Source organism: Monodelphis domestica, chromosome 2 (assembly GCF_027887165.1).
Source record: "Monodelphis domestica isolate mMonDom1 chromosome 2, mMonDom1.pri, whole genome shotgun sequence".
In the NCBI taxonomy this organism is placed as follows: Eukaryota; Metazoa; Chordata; class Mammalia; order Didelphimorphia; family Didelphidae; genus Monodelphis; species Monodelphis domestica.
The window spans coordinates 514,567,543-514,591,516 of NC_077228.1; the positions used below are offsets into that span (position 1 = coordinate 514,567,543).

Below are 23,974 nucleotides of genomic sequence, written 5' to 3' on the forward strand. Positions count from 1 at the left end.
GACAGGACTGGAATCCAGATCCAATCTCCATCAAATGAGATCAAATAAGATCATCTATGTAAAGTATTTTGAAACCTGAAAGTGCTCTATCTTTATTGTTTTATTATTATACCAATTATTATTGTTATATTGTTTATACCAAGTTATTATTACCAAACTCTTAAGACTGAATTCTTTACTATCATTGAATTACAACAGATTGTATCTCTGTTTGGCTTGGACATGCATCCACTGAAAATGATCTGGTGCCTTGTGCCTTGTACCTTTTAGGTAAACTTTCATGACTGCAATCACAGGAAGAAATTCTCACTTGGGACAGAGAAGTCAAGGAATAGAGAAGTTGGAGCTAAGCATTTTATTGGGTAGAATTGCCCATGTGGCTTTCTATTCTTCATCAAAAGATCATTAGCATTCATAGACCAATAAGAGATAACATCTTGTATAAACAGCTGGCAACACTTGATAAATGCCGGGTCAAATATATTTTCTAGGGCCTAACCATAAACCTTATTGGAGTGGCAATGAATGGCGCCTCTTAGAAGCTCAGCTCTTTCCAAAACAGTATCATTTTACAACCTTTCTAGTACTTAATATATTTTCAGGTCAATCTGGCATGTCAGATATGAAATAAGATTTATAACCAAAGGAAAATTCATCTAAAAATCATAAGCACTGGATAGAAATGTAACTGTATACTTTAAAAGCAAATGCTAGACTCGCCTAGGACAGCACAATGCTGATAGCAGATGCCCATGAAACACTTGCTGAATGAATGAATGAGCAAATGCTAGTAAATCCACACACTAAGTATAACTGGTTGGTACTTGACTCTGAATGGTAGCCAGACTCTGGGAGCATCCCAGCCCTGTATTCTATTTGCAGAATCTTAGTATGGGAGGGATCTTTGAGCTCATCCAGTCTGCCCTCTTTCCCTAATGCAGGAATACTCTGACAGTACTTCTGGCAAAGTCCAGTCCTTCCTTCACTACTTCCTGTCATTGGGAGCAGCTGGCGTCACCACTGGACAGCTCCAGTTACTAAAAAATTGTCAGGAAGTTCTTCATATTGAGCCAAAATTAACCACTCGCACCTTCAATCCACTGATTCGAATTTGTTCTCAAAAACAAGGAAGAATAAACTGAATCCCTCTGCCATGGAAAAGCCTTTCAAACATCAGTCTTGTGCTAATTCAAATACCAATTTGACATAGTATTTAATGTGAATTTAATCCTGTCTCAGATATTTGCTAACTATGTGACTTGATCACTTAACTTCTGTTTGCCTCAGTTTCCTCTACTGTAAAATGGGGATAATAATAGCAAAGACGTAGTTCTCAGGATTGTTGTGAGGATCAAATGAGATATAGTGCTTACTAGCACCCAGTTCTGGTACATAGTAAGTGCCACATAAATGTGATGATGATGATGATGCATCCAACACTTTTTGTTGAATGGGGGATAGGGAGGAAATAATAGATTGCATCTATTCCCATACATTTACTGGCTGAAACACAAGGGATTGTCTTCATATTTAAGAGAGCAACACAAAATTGGGGAACATTTCAGAGCAAGTTTTCTAAGGTTATGAAGTACCTCTGAAAACTCCATTTTAACCTACAGGTTCTAAAAGAAATGAAAGATGTACTTCCTTGCACTGATCTTGAATAAATCACCCAGAACATAGACTTCTGGAGCCAGAAGAGTCCTTTAGCAATAAGCTAGTTATAAGATCAGAGACTGAGAGCTGGAAGGGACTTTAGATATCATATGGACCAGAGGTTCTCAACCTTTTTTTTCTTTCCCTCAACCTTTTGTGTTCTGGATCCCTTGGGTAGTCTGAAAAAGCCTAAGGATCCCTGCTGAGAATCATATTTTTTTTAATTACTAAAATACTAAATTTCAGTTAGAGGTTGGTGAAAAGAGCGATGTCATTTTTTCCTATCTAAGTTCATGGACTCCTTGAAATCCATTCATGCAGGCCCAAGTTAAGAATCCTCAATCTAGTCCAATTCCTTCATTTTAGAGAAGAAAGAACCAAGGTCTAGAAAAGTTCAACTGTCTGTCACAAAGTCAACTCCCCACCTCATAGAAAAAAGAGAAAAGAAAAGAAAAGAAAAGAAAGAAGGAAAAGAAAGGAAAGGAAAGGAAAGGAAAAGAAAGAGAAGGAAAGGAAAGGAAAGGAAAGAAAGGAAAGGAAAGGAAAGGAAAGGAAAGGAAAGGAAAGGAAAGGAAAGGAAAGGAAAGGAAAGAAAGGAAAGGAAAGGAAAGGAAAGGAAAGGAAAGGAAAGGAAAGGAAAGGAAAGGAAAAAGGAAAGGAAAGGAAAGGAAAGGAAAGAAAAGAAAAGAAAGAAAGGAAAAGAAAGGAAAAGAAAAGAAAAGAAAAGAAAAGAAAAGAAAAGAAAAGAAAAAGAAAAGAAAAGAAAAGAAAAGAAAAGAAAAGATCAAGAATTAGAACTAAGAGCCAAGGACTCAAGGACTCCTACTGGAGTATAGTGCTCATGCCGCTCTAGCTATGTTTTGCTTCTCAATGGTCTGAAATCAAAGATGCTTCAATCATCTTAAAATGATATTTAAAACATTGAGGCATTATAGGGATAGATTATATAGAACACAAACAGATATGTCTCATTTGAAAAGCAACTGACATAAAGCATTTATAACCAGATCCATAGAGATGTAATATGTATTTCAAAAGTTGCCAGTTTTACAGAAATGAAATGGCTTTAACATGGAAATGCAATTTGAAATAATATGTATGGAGGCAGCTAGGTAGTTCCATGGATAAAGATCCAGGTCTTGGAGATAAGAGGTCCTGGTTCAAATCTGACCTCAGACACTTCCTAGCTGAGTGACCCTAGGTTAAGTCACAGCCCCAATTACCTAGCCCTTGTCACTCTTCTGTCTTAGAATTGATACTAAGACAGAAGAAGGAAGGGGAAAAAGGGAGAAAGGAAAAAAGAAGGGGAGGGAGGAAGAAAGAAAGGGGAAGAATGGAAACAAGGAAGAAAAGAAAAAAATGTAAGAAGCATGAGAGCAAGATTATTTAGTAACTCGTAACTTAAGGCACACCATCCTAATTTAGTGATTTTTATGTCACTACATAACTAATTATAATTGGATTAGGAGGACATTTTCTAATAATTCATCTCCTGCTAACAGCCAACGTACAAAGCCCAATTAGAAGATTCTGTCATCCTACAAAACGGTGCCATGGGGACAGAACAAGGGGATTGAGCGTAAAGGGGACTAGTCTCTCACTATATATCCTCTGACCTGTTTGGTTCCTAAAGACGCTCTGAATAGTCAACTCTTTTCTGTCATTTAAAAATTAAAATGCCAATCCTATGTTTTTTTCTAAAATGCCATCTTAATTCTTGGGAATGCGTCTGAATCAAATTTATTCCAGCCCAGCCTGGATCCCTCCTGCTTTGAGAGATTCCCCGAGAAGTCAGAGCAGTTTCAAGATCATCCTAGAAGTTTAGCTCTGGTAGGGGATAAAGTGGGAGCCTGTGATTCAGATGGACTCCAACCTTTCCCCACTGCTATCTATCAGAGAGGCACAGAAGCCTCTGTGCCTTAGGGATGGCCTCAGCTGAGGAGGCTCCAGGCCTCCTGGGGCAAATAAACTGGCGCCACCATCCTGATCCACTGTAATAAAGGCCTACATCTCCGGGGCGAGGCTGGCAGGATTAAGGGGCGAGATGCTATTCACTGCAGCACTAGCCTCCCCGCATTCATTACAGTCAGCTCAGGAGGAAAAATCAATTCCTGAAGCACAAATTCAGCCTTGGTGCAAAGGGACAATTCTGAAAACCAATTACCCAGATAAGAAAGGAAGTGCCTGCGTGTGCTTCACTCATCTCTTATCGAGTCGTGAAGATGCTGGCTATGCTTCATGCTGGCTAGGCCATTAAAATGGGAGTGGTTTAGGGAAGGCTCAGAAATGATGACAGGATACCCCCCCCCCATAGAAGTCCAAATGTGACGTGCCCAGCTCTGCAGGTGCCTGGGTCCCTAACAACCACTGGATCATCGGGGCTGCTGAGTCACCGAGGTCCAAGGAAGGCGCAGGATCATTCTAACGCGATTGCAAGTGGCTTTTTCCATGAAGTCTATTTACTTCAACAAGCAGAAGGGCAGGCGGGGGGTGCTCAGCACTGGCAATGTTGGCACTGGAATGGTGTGACATGGATCACGGGCCAAAACGAGGATGGCGCACCGCAAATCGGCTTGTTTGTCCTGAAAGAAGATCTAGAATAGCAAAAAGTCAGCCCCAGCTGAGCACGTCCGGATGATGGGAAGGGAAGGACAGGGACAGGGGCTGGGACCGCATAGGAGACAGACAACAAGATCAAGGACTGCCTTGAAGGCCAACTCAACAAAGGGCCGGTCTCACCCCTGCCCTCGAAAAGGACTGTTTGGGACATACTTTAGGCTCTCGAAGAGGATAAATCAAAGGCATTTACCATCAGCACCAGATATGGAATCAAAGATCTACATGTGAATCTTCATTCTGCTCCCTAGAACCGTGTGTGTCACTTTGTGAAAGCGGCTTTTACTTTCAGGTCTCAGTTTCCTGATCTAGAAAATAAGGGTGTTCAGACTAGATAACCACCAATTTCCCTTCCCACTAGAATTCCTACAATGCAATGGTAACCCAATTTTGGAGCAACTGGATGGCCTGAGGTCAGGGAAACTGGAGTTCAAATCTGATCTCGGGCACTTCCTAGCTGTGTGACCCTGGGCAAATCACACCACCATTTGCCGAGGCCTTTGCCCTTGTGTCTTAAAATTATACTAAAACAGAAAATAAGGCTTAAAAAAAAAAGCAATCGGGTACACTAAGTACCCAGAATCTGTGCCTCTTTCAAATATCACATAATCACTGATCGTATTTTCTTTCCACCTCTAGATTTTGTTCATTTAGCCAAGAAGAGACTAGATCTCTCCCATTATATGTACAGAATGGAGTTGTAAATACAGGCAGACTTTTGGAAAGTGTGGAATGGTGACTCTGGATTTGGCATCAGATGACCTGGATTTAAAACTTGCCTTGCTATTTCTTGCCAGTGAGAATTTAGGCAAGTCACTTCACCTCTATGGGACTCAGTTTTCTCCTTTGTAATTAAGGAGATTGTAAGAGATTATTTCCTTAACCCCTAAAACATATGATCCTGTGACTTGTCAAATGAGGAAGCTGAATTAATGAAATCTCAAGTTCCTTCTTGCTCAGACTGTTCTATTCTCTATATTCAAATTACAGATAAGAGATAAAAAAGATTATAGATACACATTCAAAAATGCAAATTGGGGGCAGCTGGGTAGCTCAGTGGATCGAGAGCCAGGCCTAGAGATGGGAGGTCCTAGGTTCAAATCTGGCCTCAGACACTTCCCAGCTGTGTGACCCTGGGCAAGTCACTTGACCCCCATTGCCTAGCCCTTACCACTCTTCTGCCTTGGAGCCAATGCATAGTATTGACTCCAAGAAGGAAGGTAAGGGTTTACAAAAAAAAAAATGCAAATAATTCAGCATTGACAATTCTTGAACATGGACTTTGCGAAGAACTCAGGTTTCTTCTAATATCTGGAGAAAGTAGAAATGTATTTGATTCACAAAGTAACTAATTTTAATGTATTTAAAATACAAATGTAATAAAGTATATAAAAATGTATTTAAAATTTAAAATATATGGAGAGGGAGGGTAGCAAAGGATCGTGGAATCAAATAATGGGTCCAGCAAATAGCCAGAATTACTGCTCCAGGTAAACAAACCTTAAATCAATTTTATAGCCCTTCTCTGGAGGCTTTCCAGATATTAACAGAGACTTATTGGACTAAGTGATGCTCTTGGGTTGGGTTAGTGCTCAGTAAACTCCATATTCCTGGTGACTCACTAGCCTTTTCAATAACCTTTTCATCCCTTCAATATTTTAATCAATTGAATGTTGGTTGTTCAAGCTCATATCTACGTCATGAACAAATGGCTTGAAAATATGCTCTCCTGAATGAAATCAGAACTAGCATCCTGGATGGGGAAGTGAGGAGAAAAGGAGAATGAGATGGCTAATAACTTGTGTCTGTACCAATCCTCTGCATTTAATTTTATACCAATGGAAAAGTCAAGTCACGGAATACTATTCTCTTTAAGGAATCAAAACTGAGTCACTTGAAGGACAATGGAGATGTTTGGTAGGCATGAACAGGCTTGGGCATACCAATGATGGCAAATTATACTCAACAAAGCAGTAACACGTTATCAAGGTAGGATGGTTGGTTATGTGGCAAGAGCTAGGAAAGAAGATGAGTAGCACACATGTAATACAGGTACCCAGGAAGGGTCCAAAGACCAAAAGGGAGGCCCCCAGAAGGTGAAGGGGGGCACTCTATGGAGGATTATGGGAGGACAGGGCCACAGGTCACATGTGCAGGATGAAAAGATATGCCAGGCTACAACCTGCACACTTGGAAAGTGCCCACATCAATGAGAACACAGATCCACCAACACACTGGATTAATATATTATGCTATTCTATAATAGCGTTACTCTTAAGACAGATATTGGAGGTTTCCTGTCTGGTGGTCGGTGGTATTTCTGCTTGGGTTGCTTTAACAAGGAACGCAAAGCTCCTGGAAATTCTACCAGAAGAAAATTTTATCAGGCAGGGAAGGCAAGAAAGAGATCTTACGAAATTTACACATCAATAAACAGGCCCTCTAGGAAAAGGTTGATCTGTTTTTCCCAGGTGGCTCCCTGCATCAATATCCAATTACCTTCATGGCCCTTTCAATGCTAGTTTCCCATTTCTCCTTCTTCCTTTCATACAAATTTTTCCAATAGCTACATCCACTATCCTTACTTCCTCACAACCCCCTACATCCGGCTTCTTCTCCCAACACTCTCTTCAAACAGCTCTCTTTGAGATCACAAATGACCAAAAGACAAATCTAACTGCCCTTTCTCAGTCTTTGTCTTTCTTAACCTTTCGTAGGTAGCATGTGACATTGCTAACTCCTTTTGAAATCCTCCTCTGCCTTGACTTACCTGACTGCCTGGGCCACCCAGTTCTCCTCCTACATCCCCTTAGGCAACTTCTCAATCTTCCTTGCTATTTCTTCTCTGTGGCCCCAAAATAGAAGAGATTCTGTCATTGGTCCTTTTCTCTCTATATACTATACTCTCTATACTATACTCTATATATTCTCTCTTCAGATAACATTCACTCCCATAGGGCCAACTGTCACGTCCATGTGGATAGCAGCCCAATCTTTACCTCCAGTCCTAACCTCTTTCCCAAGCCCCAGTCCCACAATCCCCGGCACTTCCTGGACAGCTTTTAGACAGATGTCACACTGTTGCCTATGGTTTTAGATACGGTGAATTTGACTCACTGTGCTTTATCCCATTCCCCAATCAGCTGCTCTCTCCATATTTTCTCTTTCTTCTAATGTCTCCATCCTTCTCCCAGGCTCCAAAACCGAGTTTTCTTTGACTCTTCCTTCTCTGTTATCCTACATCAAGTTGTCCATTAATCCTTTCTTCTCAGTATTTCTGGAATCCATCGCTTTCAATACAATTCAACAAGCATGGGTTGACTTTCTATTATATGTGAGGCCCCACATACTAGATAAAGACAAAAACTAAACAGTCCCTGCCTGCCCTCAAAGAGATTACAATTTCTATTAGTAGGAAAAAATGTATGTGCATCATATGCAAAATGCATTATGAATAAACAGAAAATAATTCTTGTGTGGAGAGAATTAACAATCAGGAAGACCAGAAGAGGCTTCCTGTAGGAGGTGGCTCCTGAGATAGATTCTGAAGGAAGCTAGGGAACCAACAAAGTAAAGGGAAGAAGGAAGAGCATTGTAGAAAGAGGGGACAACTATGCAAAGGGACAGGAGAGGGAGGATAGGAGCTTGATGGTAACACAGGGACAATGGCAGGGAGGCCAGTTTGACAGGAATATAGGATGGAGAAAATAGAGAGATGATGAGGTGCCTTTAGCAGAGGAAGGGAGGTTTGGGCATATCAACCTAGCAACCACATAGAAGAGGACAGAGAAGGAAGGGAAAAGCCTAAAGACAGGCAGCCACTCTAACACCCTCATGGATCAGGCCGCTGAACTACTACAATAAGCCTCTAACTTGTCCCTTCTCATAAAGCCTACAGATCCCTGCCAGGCTGATTGTCTCAAGGTACCATATTACCACTCGTGTTCTCTTCTCCAAACTCTTCCATGAGTCTGAAGTGCCTTCAGGCTAAAGTCTAAAGTCCTCAGCCTCACTCGTGTGGCACTCCACAATCTGGTGCCTACTGGGGTAGAGGCAATGGGATGAGAGGAATAGAAAGCTGGAATGGAGTTAGAAAGATCTGTTTCAAAGCCTACCTGAGATACTGAAAGAGATGACTAATGGAGGGAGATTGTTTTGGAAAGGCCTAGATGGATGGGAGATGAGAAAAACCCACCAAGGGACCTCCCTGGGGCCAGTAAAGCACAAACCCCTTAAGCTATAGAAAAACAAGTTTATTTGATAGCTGGAGTAAAGGAAACTGATAGGCACGATCCTAACACTATTAAAATCTAGGCTCCATCCAGCTTCTATGCACTTCTTAGTCTTCTCTGGGCCCTGCCTATACCTCCCTGTGCTTATCTAAGACCCCAAAGGGATCTGATTATCCTACTGTACTAATTAGTATGGATTATCTCAAAAAGGGTTTAAGATGGAGCACTCACAGATGTATTGAGTCCTTACCTAAAGCCTGGGGTGTTTTCTAGGTACAGCCAGATGACCAAACCCTCGGTTTACCTTCACCAGTGGATTTCTGACAGGTGGATCTCAGGCAGGTGGTCTCTGTACTTCAGAAAAGGCAGGTCTCCTCCAAGGCAATTAACCAACCAGGAATATCCTAATCTCTCCACAAGATTAGGGTTTCCAAGGGGATGCCAGAGCAAAGAACCTCCTTACCAGCTCAGTAGAAAGCTAGATCCAGAGAGACAGTTACTTTCAATAAAAGTCTCCCAAGATCCTTTTCTCCTTGTCAGAATCTTCTCCCAGGGTTTTCATCTAAACTCTCCTCCTTTCCTTTAAAGAATAATCCATACAATTTTCTCTATACCTTACTTACATTCCTACAATACTTAGAGGCTGTACTTTCCTGGGCAAAATGACTTACCTCTGGGCTTTGGTTTCCTTATAGTAAAATGAGGGAATTTGACTTGATGACCTCTCAAGCTCCTTGTTTCTCTATGATTCTAGGGCCTGACTTGAATCTGTCACCTGAAGAGGCACGAAACATGTTTTGTTTGGCCCAGAGACTAGTAGTTAGTGACTAGAACTAGTAACAATGAATAGAAGTGTTGACAAGGCAAATCCAGACTGGATATAGAAAACCTTCCAAACAATTAGACTGATCCAAGGGCAGTTAGATGGCTCAGCGAATGAAGAGCCAGGAGTAGAGATGGGAAGTCCTGGGTTCAAATCTAACCTTAGACACTTTCTAGCTGTGTGACCCTGGACAAGTTATCTACTGCCTTGGAAACAATACTGAGTATTGTGAATTTTAAAACTACCCCACCCTATTCAGACTGTACTTTAAGAAGATTTGATTTAGCTATTTCCTGATTGTAACAATGGAGATACTTGATCAGGAATGTCTTGGGAACTTTACTTTGCTCCACCTACTTAAACCTTACTTTAGGGGAAGATAAAGTTGTAATCTCCTGATTGAATTAGGTACTTAGTTCTCACCTTATAGTGAAGCTAGAACATTAAGCTAAGTCTACTTTTAGATCTTAATACAAAAAGGTGTTAAGTAATTATAAAGGTTAAATTAATAAAAAAAAAAAGGCCAAGTAACTAACAAAAGGTGAACTTAACAAAGAAGTGTTAAGTAACTCAAAAATCTAATCAAAGAAGGTGAGAACTAAAAATATGAGCAGTCCTGGAGAAAGCCTTTGATGTGACTGGTAGATGTGAAAGTTTAGAGGAGGAGACACAAGGGTGCAGGGTCTATATATTTGAGATTTTTCGTCTCTCAAAAAAACACTCTCTTTCCTCGGAGAGGTGGCTCCGGCTGATCACTTCCTGTGAGCAGACTGGGTGCCAGTTTGATCCTGGAACTCAGTTTGGAGGAGCTCACTCAGGCAGCTTCCTTGAGAAGGTCTCCTGGTGAGTTATAAGACCGACTTCCTTTTCCCTTGAGCTCTGCGAGGCCCCTTTGGCCAAGGCTTTTAACTTCTTCCTGGTTCAGCCTGAGCCGGAGCAGTTTAAATTAACTCTTTCCTCTCTCTCTCTCTTCTCCTTAGTTCCTTCTCTCTATATTAATTAAAATCACCATATTTTCCAGCTGACTTGGGTATTTTATTATTTGGGATTTTCCCTGGTGACCAATTAATTTAGATTTTAAGTCATAACTATAAAACTATCTTACAGTATTGATTCTAAGACAGAAGGGTAAAGGTTTAAAAATTGTTTTAAACAATTAAAACAATCCATAAAGTAACCAAAAATGGAAATAATTGATTTTAAAGGGGCTGTGGGAAAACAGGTATACTGAATCCCATTGTGAGTTGGAGTTGTGTTCAGCAGCTCTGGGCACCAGTTTACAATCATGAAGGTGACTAAACAATTAATATCCTTTGACCCCACAATAACACTACTGAGCATGGAACCCAAGGAAGTTAAAGGGAGAAACAAAAACTCCAACAAACAAAAAAATTCAGAGAGTACACTCTAGTAACAAAGACCTGGAAATAAAGTGGGTGCCCATAACTTGAGAAATGACTGAAAAAAGAAACTTTGTGGCATATTAATACATTGGAGTATTACTGTGTAATAAAAAAATGACAAAAATAAGTAAGTCAGAGGAACACGGGAAGATCTGTACAAATTAAATGCAGAAAGAAAGAAATAGAACCAAGATAACAAATAAGTAAACTGATGACAATGTAAATGAAAAAGATCACTGTTAGGAAGACAAACTAAATAATTTTAAAACTAACACATAATCAAACATACTTCAGATCTTACCACAGACAAGAGGAGGACTAGGGGGTAATTAGGTAACTCAGTGGATAGAGAGTCAGGCTTAGAAATGGGAGGTTCAGGGTTCAAATCTCACCTCAAGATACTTCCTAGCTGTGTGTTCCTGGGTAAGTCATTTACCTGGTTCTTACCACTCTTCTGCCTTGAAACCAATGCACAGTATTGATTCCAAGATGGAACGTAAGGGCTTAAAAAAGAAGACTAAAAAGATAGAACATTGTATACATTGTCAGATGCAATCAAGCATAATCAATGTTTTTGTTTAATTTTTTCCTTTGTCACAAAGAAAGATTCCATCTGGAGGTGCCATGGAAATGCCTATCATGTAGAGAAGAAAGAAGTCAATAATAAACTGTAAGTTTTTAAAAATTTGATACTCTTTCCCTTCCTCCATTATCCACCAAGCACAAAGAATGGATAAAAAATCCAATACTAACCTTTTCCAAAGGACACTGACAGGTTAGAGGGTACCCAGAGGAAGGCAATCAGAACAGGAGAATGAGAAGGCTGGAGACCCACGCCAATCAAAGGAACTAGTGGAGTTTTGCTTGGAAAAGAGAAAACTCAGGCAGGGGGAGGCAGAAGAAAGGAGGAGTCACTGGAGGCTTCAAATATCTGAAGAGCTGTCAAGGCCTGATTTTCTTGGACCCACTTGGCATGAATAAGAACAATGGGGGAAAGTTACAGAGACGGGTTTTGCCTTGATATCAGGAAAACCTAATGATTACTGTCTAAGAGTAGAATGTAGTGTGGTCTTTAAGAGGAAGCTGAATGGGTACTTTAAAAAAAAAAAGTTTACCTTTTGTCTTAGAATCAATACTGAGTATTGGTTCCAAGGCAGAAGAGTAATGAGGACTAAGCAATGGGGGTTAAGTGACTTGCCCAGGGTCACAAAGCTGGGAAATATTTGAGGTCAAATTTGAACCCAGGACTTCCCATCTCTAGGCCTATCTCTCAATTCACTGAGCCACCCAGCTACCCCTAAATAGGCACTTCTTAACTGACATTGAGGAGGGTGATCTATTCAGGTACAGATGAACAGATAATCTCAAACTTTTCTAGGTCTGAGATTCTAGGATGCTGCCTTCCCCTCAGAAGAATTTCTGTTTTCCCAACCCTGAAAAGGTGGAATCCCAAGTGTTATGCTTTGTTGATTCAATTAAAAGTTAGACTGTCCCTTCTGCTTACTGCATGTGAACATATACATTTTTTAACTTATTTATTTAATGAGCATATTTCTTACTTCTTTTTTTTTTTATAAACCCTTACCTTCTGTCTTGGAGTCAATACTGTGTATTGGCTCCAAGGCAGAAGAGTGGTAAGGGCTAGGCAATGGGGGTCAAGTGACTTGCCCAGGGTCACACAGCTGGGGAGTGTCTGAGGCCAGATTTGAACCTAGGACCTCCCATCTCTAGGTCTAGCTCTCAATCCACTGAGCTACCCAGCTGCCCCCATTTCTTATTTCTGCAAGGAAAGTCTTGCTTCTATATTTGGATTTTACATGAAGATGAATTGGATCTAGAGTGATAATAATCTTCTTGTACATAGAAAACCTGTCCTCAGAGCAACCCTGGGCTGAAAACCAGGCAGGGACTTTTTTGCTTTGTTAGGAAAATATAAAATGGTTTGAATTTCTCTAAAGGCTGTACTCTGGAGAGGTAAATTTCCCTAGTTTGACAATTATGACCTAGATCCACTCAACTAAGGATTTCTAATCATTTCTAACACTCAATAGGTAGAAGCAAGTAACCAGCTGTGCCTTTGAGATGATTGACAATAGCAATCAATATTCCCCTGAGGATTTCTGGCCATTTAAAAACTGAAATTTAGTTACTGCTAGCCTTTTTCCCAAAAGGCATTGGGAATAACTAGACACAGCGTGCATTTTTAAAATTGCTTCTCTTCTTATATATTCAACCTAGGGAACCATAAGTCACTCTAACTGATTATATGAGCAAGCCAAGAACCCTTTGATGGTCACTTCATTAAGAAAGAAGGCAAACCACATAAAATCTATATTAGACTGCTTACTGTCTCAAGGGTGGGGAGGGATGGGAGTAAGTGAGGAAGGGAGAGTAGGAAGGAGGGAGAAAATTTGTAACTTAATTTTAAAAAAAATAAACAAATGTTTTTACATATAATTGGGGGTAAATATTTTTTAAAGGAGGCAAAATGTCATTAATCTAAGAGGATTTATATTCTAAGTAGTTTTTCTAGGCTAAAAAAGACCTCTGAAATCTGGAGCTGTCTTTTCAAAAAGGAATCTTCAGCCTCTTCAAAGAATCAATACCACGAGATGCTAGATCTTGGAATCAATCCCTCTAAAAACATTTCATGGTATGGAAGAGGGAACAGGACAAGAAGGCCTGAATTCTAGGCCCAGGTTGGCCCAAGTGTGTGACCGGATGTCAGTTTCCTTCCTCGTAAAAATAAGAAATTGAACTAGATCATCTCTAGGGTTCTCTCCAAGTATAAGAAGTCCCACAATTCTCTTAGTCTTGGTATTTTCTAGGCATGCTCTACATGCCAACACCCTACTACATACATTCACAGATACTGGAAGGCTAAAGGACAATAACCCGTGGTCTCGATTCACAAAATGTTCAGACAAGCGTGTCCCCAAGAAGGCAACCTAAGATAGCGGAGGAGAGATGCCTTCTTTGGAGTGCTGGGAAGACCAGGGCTTCGGTTCCACCTCTGGCACGGAGTGGCGGGGCCAGCCCGAGGGGCAAGTCCCTCGGGGTTCTGAGCTTTGGGGTCCTCAGTTGTAAGATGGGGCTAACCCTGCCTCGTGGCATCTACCCTCACTCTGCTGTCCTGAGGGTCCAATGGGATAATGCCTGTCAGGCACTTTGCAAACCTCAAAAAGCCAGTTACTATCATAGCATTGCGGGGTAAAAGGCCCGGCTGCTATTTCCCCAATCGCAGTAACAAACAATAAACAACAGCCACCGTGCATGGGAATACTAATGAATGAGGAGTGCCAGGGCTGCGACCTCATTTCTACACCGCCTTTACCTACGTGATCTCATTGGATCAGAGCACGGAGGCCCAGGGGCTAACAGGCCCCGCCCTCGGCCTCGGGCTAGCCCCGCCCTCTACTCACTTGGACAGAGACACGCCCCCTGCCTTCCCGATCATCTCTTCGTGGTGCAGCACTGAGTAGTTCCAGGGAATGTGCAGGAACTTTAAGAGCGTTCTCATCCAGCGCTCGGGGTGCAGCACCAGCTGTTCATAATGCACTAACATGCACCTCTTATACCCGACCTCCATGCACTGGTTGTACATGGTCTCTATGGCACGGTTCCATTTGGTCAGACAGTCCCGGTAGCTGTTCAGATCAAAGCCGGCGATGGTGACTTTTCGGGAGATCATGGAGTGCACAGACGCTCGGCCGTCTCGAACCATCAGAAGGAATTTGGCATTGGGGAACAGCCTGGCCAGGTAAGTTAAGGACTTGAGGGCGAAGGGGTCTTTGTTACAGAGGTAAGGGGCCGGCTCCCCGTGCTTCACAATGATCTCCAGCAGGAAAGCCTGCATGGCAGAATCCAGGACTTCATCGGTGACCCCAGCCTCATCGAGCCGGATCTTCTCTTTGCTGGACCGGGACCACATCTGCTTAAGGGCCAGGATGCGGGGGATGACCCTGGTCTCCTCCCCGCAGCGGATGTCCGGGTGGGCGTCCAGCATGGCCCGCATGAGAGTGGTGCCACTCCGAGGCACTCCCCCGATGAAGATCAAAGGCATGTCCTTGTGGTAGGTGGCAGTCTTGTTGGCTTTAAGGCTCAGGCCAGCGCGGGGGGTGGCCTGGACGCTCTCCAGCCTGGCGGGCTGGCTGCGCTCCTCGATCCGGTGGTGGCACTCCATGGCGTGCTGCCCCAGGTAAAAGACAGTCACGGAACTGATCACCAGACATGCCAACAGCAAATTCTGCTTTAGTTTTTCCCACCATCTTGATGCTGGGATCAGTCACTCGACAGATCTTTTATTCAGAATGATTTTTCGATAACGTCCAGGCCATGGAGACTCTAATCGGTGCAGATAGTCAACATCTAGTAGGAAAGAAACAAGGGGAAAATTCAGTTCTACCACCCAGCAAAGACTCCGCATGCATCAATCTACCACCCACAAACATTTATTAGGCACCAGATGTGTGCCGGGCACCAGGCTAAATATTGGTGCTTTGGGTCAGTGGAGAAGGATTGAAACGGCAGCAAGCGTGGGACATTCAGAGGCAGAAACGGAGAAACTCAGCATAATGGCTTTGTTTTCACGGGACAAACAGAAACCATGGGCCAGGCAGATGTACACACGTGTACATGTATGGATGCTGTGTGTATGTGTTTTTAGCCATAACATATCTGTGATCACATACGCACACACGATTGCCTTGTATGTATACCACTTACAACACTCTAAGGAGGTTAGGAGATGCATAACTGGACTATTTTCAGGAAACAGTCCAAAATCAGTGAGGGTTAGAGCTGGGATCCTTAAAAACCAGTCAAAACACCCAGTCTAACACCATTATTTCAAAGATGAGAAAAACGAAGCCCAGAGAAAAAAGTGACTTTCAAAAGTCAGAGTCAGAAAACGGCCCGTCTGGATCATAAGATAGGAGGAAAGGAGTGAAGCTAAGATGGAAGAAAGGAACCCACCTGTGAAGAGCTTTTAAAGAGCCAACCAGAGAATTTTCTATTTGATCCTAGAGGTAAGAGGATGTGCAAAAAAGTTAAGATTTCCTGCCCAGAGTATAATCTAAAAATATTACATTAAAACAGCATTCATCTGACAACTCTCTAGTTCTTAAACAAAAATAACAGTCCTGAAAACATAAAACAGAGAATTATACCTCTTATATCTCTACAAGGGATGTTTGAAATCTCATTCAAGCTCTTCATTTTACAGATGAGAAAACTTACATCTGGGAGAATGAAGAGTTTGCCCAAAGTCACCAAGGTGCCCTTTACTTGATCCACACCGAAACACTTTAGAACTTATAGGCCAAGCACTCTCCAAGGCACACTAGGGCCAAAACAAAACCATCGCTGCCCTCAAAGAGCTTCTATTCTACTTGGCAGAGGCCGTGGAGGGGATGTAGATTCAGCATGTGCAGAGACAGTATGGAGCAGATGTACCCCAAAGGGGGGCCCTAACAACTTGTAGAATTAGGGGAAGCCTCTTGGGGGAGGTGGCACTTGAGCTGAGCCTTGAAAGGATCTAAGGCTTCCGTGGAGTGAAAGAAAGCATGCAGGACAGTCTCTACCAGGACATGATTGCAAAGAGATGGGACATTAATGCACAGGTGAACAGCAGAGGCCAATTTGGCCCTGATGTAAAGTGCCTAGAAAGAGTCTGGAACCGAATCATGAAAGGTTTTAAATGCCAAACAAAGAAATCTGTAGTTGGTAGGAAGTCACTGAACCTTCCTGCGCAGAGGAGTAACACAGTCAGATCTGAATTCCAAGATGCATGCTGGGATTCCAATTAGGAGGCTCTCCAGTGCAGAGGTATTAAAGGTCTGGTCTAGAGGAACTGGGGTATAAGTAAAAATCAGAGAAGTTTTAAGAGATAGGTAGAAATAGAATTTATAAGACTTGACAACTGAAGGAATATGGAGTGAGAATAAAGGAGCCAAAGGTGACTCCTAGGTGGCAGATCTAGTTGATTTAAAAGAAGGGTAGCACTCTTTTTTTTATTTTTTAAATAAATCCTTATCTTCCATCACAGAAATGATGCTGTGTATTGGCTCCAAGGCAGATGAGCAGAAAAGTCTAGGAAATGGGGGGTTAAGTGACTTGCCCAGGGTCACCCAGTAAGAAATATCTTGGGCCAGATTTAAACCCAGGACCTCCCATCTCTAGGCCTGGCTCTCTATCCACTAAGCCACCCAGCTGCCCTAACGATGGTTTCTCTCAAAAGAAACAGGTAAATTATGAGGAATGGATTTAGGAGGAAAAAAGATAAGTTCTATTTTGGCTAGCTTGCATTTAAGATTCCTATAGGATTTCCAGGTAGAGATGGTCAACAAACAGTTGGAGGTTTAGGACAAGAATGCAGGAGAGAGCTCATGTAAGGTCTGGATGTGTAAATTTGGAAGTCATCCATATAGAGATCAGTTAAGTCCAGGGGAACTGATGAAATCACCAAGGGAGCACAGAGAAAGGAAAAGAGAGGGCCCATTATAGAGCCCTGGAGTTTACCTAAGCCTAGGGGTCATGGATGATAAACCAGCAAAGAAGACTGAGAAGGATCACTCTCACAGGTAGGAAATCAAATACAAGAGACCAAAGACGAGAATATCCAGAAGAAGGGAGTTCTCGCCTGTGTCAAATGCTAAAGTTAGTCAAAAAAAGAATGAGGACTAAGGCCATTGGACTCAGCCACAAAATAATCATTGATGAGAGAGCACTTTCAGGTACAGAAACCAGACAGAAATGAATTGAGAAGTAGAAACTGAAAAAAGCGGAAGCAATGGGTATAAGTGCATCTGTTGCTATGGGAGTAAAGTGATTCAGCAGCAAAAAGGGGAGAAACACAGGATAACTTCAGAACATTGCAAAAGCTAACCCCCAGCTCTATGTCTGTGTTTTGTGTGGCACTCCTAGGCTTGCAAAGAGCAGGAAACTAAGGCAAAGAAAAGGTACAGTGACTTGCCCAGGATTGCATGGATAATCCAGAACTGATTCAATTCAGGTGTTCTTGACTCCAAGTGAAGGACTTTTAAGGACAAAAGATCAACACGTTTGATAGCAGTAGGGAAAGCGCCAATAGAAAATAAAAGCTTAAAAATGAAGGGAAGGGAAGGAGTGATTGAAGGAGCAAGCTCCTGGAAGTGGACAGGAGGGATTGGGATCAGGAGCAAAAGTAGAGAGGATAACTTGGCAAGGAGAAAGAACCAAGATTGGAGCCAAGAAGAGGAGGATGCTGGAATGATATGGAAACACAAAGGAGAGGGAGTTTTCACAGATGGCCTCATTGTTCTCAGGGAAGTAGGAGGCTAGGTCCTCTGCTGAAAGGGAAGGGAAGGGGTGGTGTATGTGGCACAAAGGGAAATGGTTTGGAATAGAACCCATGGGGAGTGTGGCAGAACCAGTGACAGGTAAAAGAACTGGCTGCAACAGTGAGGGCCCAGTTGAAATTAGGGAACAAAGTCTTAGTGAGTCCAATTAGAATGATTAGGGGACTTGTTCTAGAAGTGTTCTGCAGTTCTAGAGCAAAAGCAGGGAGGGTGGATGGTGGGAATAATCCACCTGGAGTTGTCTGACTGCTGACAGTGACACATATGCAGATTTATTGTGCACCATCTTGGTTTCTACTTATAAGCAACGCCCAACTCATTTGGAAAGGGACAAGTATCAACAAGAGAGAGAAAAAGGGATTCAGAAGAAGACAATAGTGTGGGGCCCAGTTAGGCAGATCAGTAGATCGAGAGCCAAGCCTGGAAACTGGAGGTCTTTGGTTCAAATCTGGCCTCAAACACTTCCTGCCTGTGTGATCTTGGGCAAATCACTTTACTCCCATTGCCAAGTCCTTACTGTTCTTCTGCCTTGGAACCAATACATAGTATTGATTCTAAGACAGAAAATGAGAGGGTTTTTTTTTTAATGACAATGGTGTAAAGTTGAACTGGTCAATTAAAGAGTCAAGATTTTGAAGGTTACATGAGGCCAGGGCAGGAGTGATGGCCTAGGAAAGCATGGGAGGTGTGTCTGGAGGTGTTCGTGAGGGCTGAGAGTAAGTTTAGGAGGGGAGAATGAAAAATGAGAGAGAAATAGAGATAGAGGCAGAGAGAGAGAGAGAGAGAGAGAGAGAGAGAGAGAGAGAGAAGAAGAAGGGAGGGAGAGAGAGAGAGAGAGAGAGAGAGAGAGAGAGAGAGAGAGAGAGAGAGGGAGGGAGAGAGAGAGAGAAAAAGAGAGAGGAGAGAAAAGAGAGAGAGAGAGAGAGAGAGATGAGAGAGAGAGAGAGAGAGAGAGAGAGAGAGAGAGAGAGAGAGAGAAGAAGGGAGGGAGAGAGAGAGAGAGAGAGAGAGAGAGAGAGAGAGAGAGAGAGAGAGAGAGGAGAGAGAGAGAGAGAGAGAGAGAGAGAAGAAGAGGAGGAGAGAGAGAGAGAGGAGGGAGAGAGAGAGAGAGAGAGAGGAGAGAGAGAGAGAGAGAGAGAGAGAGAGAGAGGAGAGAGAGAGAGGAGAGAGAGTGTAAAGGAATTCTGAGTTAAGAATCAGTGATGGAGAGGAAATCGAGATAAAGGAGATGAACATCTCTATGTTTGGCTGAGGAGGTTATGGAACTGAGAAATGAGAGTATTTGAGGAAGACCATGCTTGACCCACAGTAAGGGCTTAATAATTGCTTGCTGAAGATGAAGCCTATGATTTATCACTTGTTCCTTTGGGTATATGTTTTAGGGTTTGGTTTTTATAAGATGATCACATACAGAAATGAATAATATGGAAGTACATTTTGCATGATATTACATGTATAACCCAGGTTGAATTGCTTGCCAGTTCCAGGATGGAGGGAGGGGAAGGAGGGAGGGAGACAATCTGGGGCATAAAACTTCAGAAAACTCATGTGAAAATTTGTTATTAAAATAAAAAAAATAAAAAAAAATAATTGCTTGCTGACCGACTGACACTAACAGATATACTCTTGTGTACAATGAGCCTGTTAACTGTGTGGAAACAGTTCTCCTTTATTTCAGCTTGCCTAGTCTGCCATTATTTAAAGGCATATTCATGGTAATAATAAACACGGATTGGAAGTTGGTGCTTCCTTTACAAAATAGATTACTTACATTATCAGACTATATCCTAATCTTGAAAGATCACCTTTACTTTTCACTCAAAATATTTAGGGGGAAATAACTGCCTACTTAAGCACCATCAAGCTCCCTTAAAAAAGATGAACATAGGAAAGTTTGGGCTTTTTTTTTTAAACCCTTACCCTTTGTGTTAGAATTAATATTGTGAATTGGTTCCAAGGCAGAAGAATGGTAAGGGTTAGGCAATGAGGTTAAGTGACTTACCCAGGGTCCCACAGCTAGGAAATGTCTGAGGCCTGTTTTGAACCCAAGACCTCCTGTCTTAAAGCCTGGCTCTCAATCCACTGATTAAAAAAAAATTAGATTACACTTATACCATTTTTAATCCTCTTCTAGAAAAGTTACTTATCTTTTGGATGTGCATGAAAAGAAGATCAGAATATATAGTCCTGGGGAAGCTTCTGAGTAATAAGGCCTGGGTTTTAGCTCTACCACTAAACTCACCTGGATGGCACATGACAGGAAGATACTTCTGCAGCAGTATACTCCATTACTGCTGAGTGTATTTGCTCACTGATATAAAGAACATTCAGAAATGGAGCTAATCCCATTCAGAGATTGCAGGCCATTTCTCTCTCTCTTTAAAATGCTTTATTGATTTTTTTATATTGCTGTCACTTCCCAATTAAACTTCCCCTTTTACCACCCCTCCCCATGGAGCCCTCCCTTGCAGGTCAAGTATACAGAAGCTCAATTTCTCATCTGCCCGTCCGTTTCTTTCCTCTTCAGGGGAGCACAGAAGGAACAGTAAGTCAAGAGAAAAAAACAAGTCTTGGTGCCTATTGCATTAAGCAGAAGTCGAAGAGAGCAGTTCTGGATTTAGGTTTTTTGCTCCTGACTTAGGGGAGAAGGCACAGAACTAGATCTCTGGTTGGCTGTTCATTGTTCTGAACAAGTTGGGCAGCCTCCCCATCTTTAGCAGAACAACAAAGATCATCACCCGGCTAGAAATGGGACCACCTGGGTTAAATTCATTGTGTTTAGGAGGGCAAGATCACTTTCCTTTGCATTTTTGTGGCCTATAGACCTTGTAATTTAGCTTTTAGTGATATATTATGCTTGCACTGTGCAATCCTAGGTCACGTACTGTTCTCATTTCTCTCTAATTGGAAGCTAAGTGCCTTGGGCAATGATCCCGTCTTGTATTTCTATTCGGCAGAAGAAAAAGTCTTGAACTTGGAAAGAGAAGGCCAATTTGAGTTCTAGGCTTTGAGAGTGGATGCAACTCTGAGAAAGAACTATAATAGAACTTAAATATTTATAGAATGGTTTGATAAAATTCCATTCTAAGATAATAAGAGCCCTTCAATACTTTAAAGATCTTTGAATTCATCTGTGTGGGTGCATCCCTTGCCAAGGTACAATGTATCCCTTTTTTGAATTAATACAATGCCTATGAAGTGGGGGCTTAGATTCTTTGGGAAACCATGGCATGATTCCAATGGGTGCATCATCAATCAGAGGGTAGGAAGATGGGCCATAGGTCTATCTGGGCTTGTCTCCAACATAAATCACACCTACCCTTTGGTCATTTCAAGTCATCATACTGTCCCATGCCACCTGCTTGAGCATCTGTGGAAGTCCCCAATCTTCCTCCTCGTTCCAGATATTTGCCTAAGCTAACTTCAAATGCACCAAATGTAGAGGTGCCATTGAAAAAATTACCTCCCCTGCCCCCCCACACACACATCCAACATACCCATCAAGGAAAAAAAAGTACCATTAAGGATGCCTGATCAAAAAACTTGAAGACCAGCAACTTAGATCCTTAAGGATTACTACGAATAAAAATTTACCACCCTGTGGACAACCTAGTGATATGCCTCTTCAAAACTACCTATGCTACCAGAGCGTTGGCAAGCATACAAGCCAATGCTGGGGTCCAAGCCAAAGCTTTTCCCAAACGGCAGGACCTTGCCAGCCATACTCTACTGACACACTCTAGGAGAAGCCAGGCTCACCTTCATGCCATCAAGAGGCATTATTAACAGGACTAAATGGAGGCTGTTGACCTTTATGCTTAAAGATAATCTTAAATATTTTAAAACCTCAACTTTGACACAATTAGTGAGCAATTATTCTAGAAGGATCCTGGTTTTACAATAGAATTTAGCTTTGGAGCTCTTTTATGAGTTTTACAGGTTATGAATTCCTGGGCTGGGCATCATGTAGTCATAGAACCACAATAAATGTTAGGGGGTTATGTCCAAAAAAGACCGATGCATTCTGAAGACCGGCTAGCTGGCCAATATTCTTCCTCTGACACTCAGACTGGTACCATGTCTGCACCTCAGAAGTGGCCACGTCTTTCAGGTATAGGGGATCTCAGTGGGTAATAGGCTCTCTCTCAATGTGGGTCAAGAGAAAGCTGGACAAACACTTTTCAGATATTGCAGAAGGGAGTCTCAAACTACCCTAGGTTGAATTCTATGACCATTGGAATTTCCTTTCATTTGGTGATTCTGGGACTGCATAGAAAATATCCAGAACTATCCTACTCATGGCAAATAAATCCTGAAAATTGGCTCTATTTTTCTTCTTAGGTAAATCTTTAAGCTTTTCACATAAAGCATATTCTTCTCCCAACTGGAGAGGCCTTAAAGACTTCTACCAGTGAAAACAGCCGGATTTCCTTTCAAACACCGATCATAAACACAGAGTCTGGTAACTTAAAAAAAAATAACACAAAGACTATCAAGGTCTCACATGCTGTGCATCTGTGGACCAGAAAAAAGAATCTGACTCAAGGGAAATCACAAGAGTATTGAACTCCTCACAGGATGGGAGACTGAAGCCAGCGTGTGTTTACATCACTGAGGAGGCAAACACCAGATGCAGAAATGAAGTCAAATTGTTATTGAAGCTAGGGCAAATCAATACCCATAAAGGTGTTTGATAAGAAGGTACAATCTCCCCAAACAAGTCCTGGTTTCCTTGGAGGCACTTTCAAACACCTGGATGGGAAAAACCAAGTGACAATGGATGGCCACTAACTCATTTGGTCTCCAAATTTTTCTGATGTTACCTCTATCACTATAAGAAATTTGAGCAAGCACTTCAAATGTGTACACGTTTACTTATTTACAAGTTATATACAAATGATGCTATATGGATAATGATATCCATTCAAAAACTTTACAAATAAAATATTACAAATAAATAAAATACAAATAAATTTTAAATACAAATAAAAGATTTTAAAGGATCAGATAAAAATGAAGTAATACATGATATCAGAGACAATAGGAAGCCATTGGAGTTTATTGAGGAGGGGAGGGATATGATAAAACCTATGTTTTGGAGGAGGAAAAATCATTTTGGCAGCTATATGGAGGCTACAACAGAGAAGGGAGAGACTTGGAAGCAAAAAGAACAATTGGAAGTTATTACAAAAGTCCAGGTGAAAGAACTGATGGACTGAAATAGAGTAAGGGTTGGGTAAAGGGAGAGAAGAGGCTAGATGGGAAAAGGTAGAATGGCCAAAACTTGGCAACTGATTGGAAGTATGGGTGGGGGAGCATTAGAAGGAATGATGATCTTATGATCTTTTATGAGATCCACATCACAAACCATCTATGCTGGGTTATTCTTTGTGATATATGCTATTTTACCCAAAATAAAACAAAAGTGGGGGAAACAGGGCTTTTACGTCCTAATTAACACCTTGAAGCAAGGAGGTTGCCCCTCCAAGAAGCACAAGAAGGTGATTTGGAGTTGAGGTGGAATTTTCCCAATGGCACATGCACAGTGGCTATAGATCAGCATTAGCAAACACTTTTGAAATTGCATGCCCAAAGTGCAACTTCAAGATGCCTGTGAGCCCCCTGTATTATACCAGACAGCAGAAGGAGGAAGTGTTCACATTGGGCAGCTGGACAGAGGGGGCAGGGCATGTAAAAAATGTCCTCTGTGGAGAAGGGGAACAGAGTAGCCTCCTCTGTGCCTCTGGGGCATGTGTGCCACACCTTCACCAACATGACTATAGATAGTGGTTCATTTAGGTGGTAACTACCTTTAAAGGGTGAGAGGCTGGCTCAAACCAGGAGAGTTTGGAAGATTACACAACAGAGGGAGGGAGTAGAATGGTAGAGTAGTAAAGGATAAGGGTA

The 23,974-nt window shown here is 42.0% G+C and overlaps 1 protein-coding gene across 6 annotated transcripts in view; it reads right to left on the reverse strand.

Annotated features, from left to right (window-relative positions):
- The window catches only part of TPST1 (tyrosylprotein sulfotransferase 1), a 141,614-nt gene that overhangs the window by 70,375 nt on the left and 47,265 nt on the right, over positions 1–23,974 (reverse strand). For 5 of the 6 annotated variants that reach the window (XM_007485678.2, XM_016429270.2, XM_056819702.1 and 2 more), the window contains one exon: positions 14,153–15,098. In XM_007485678.2, the coding sequence (XP_007485740.2) occupies positions 14,153–14,913 (761 nt within the window). In that variant the 5' untranslated portion in view covers positions 14,914–15,098. Of the gene's footprint in view, positions 1–14,152; positions 15,099–23,974 lie in introns of those variants that run through there. The other variant, XR_008916855.1, reaches the window with a different exon arrangement.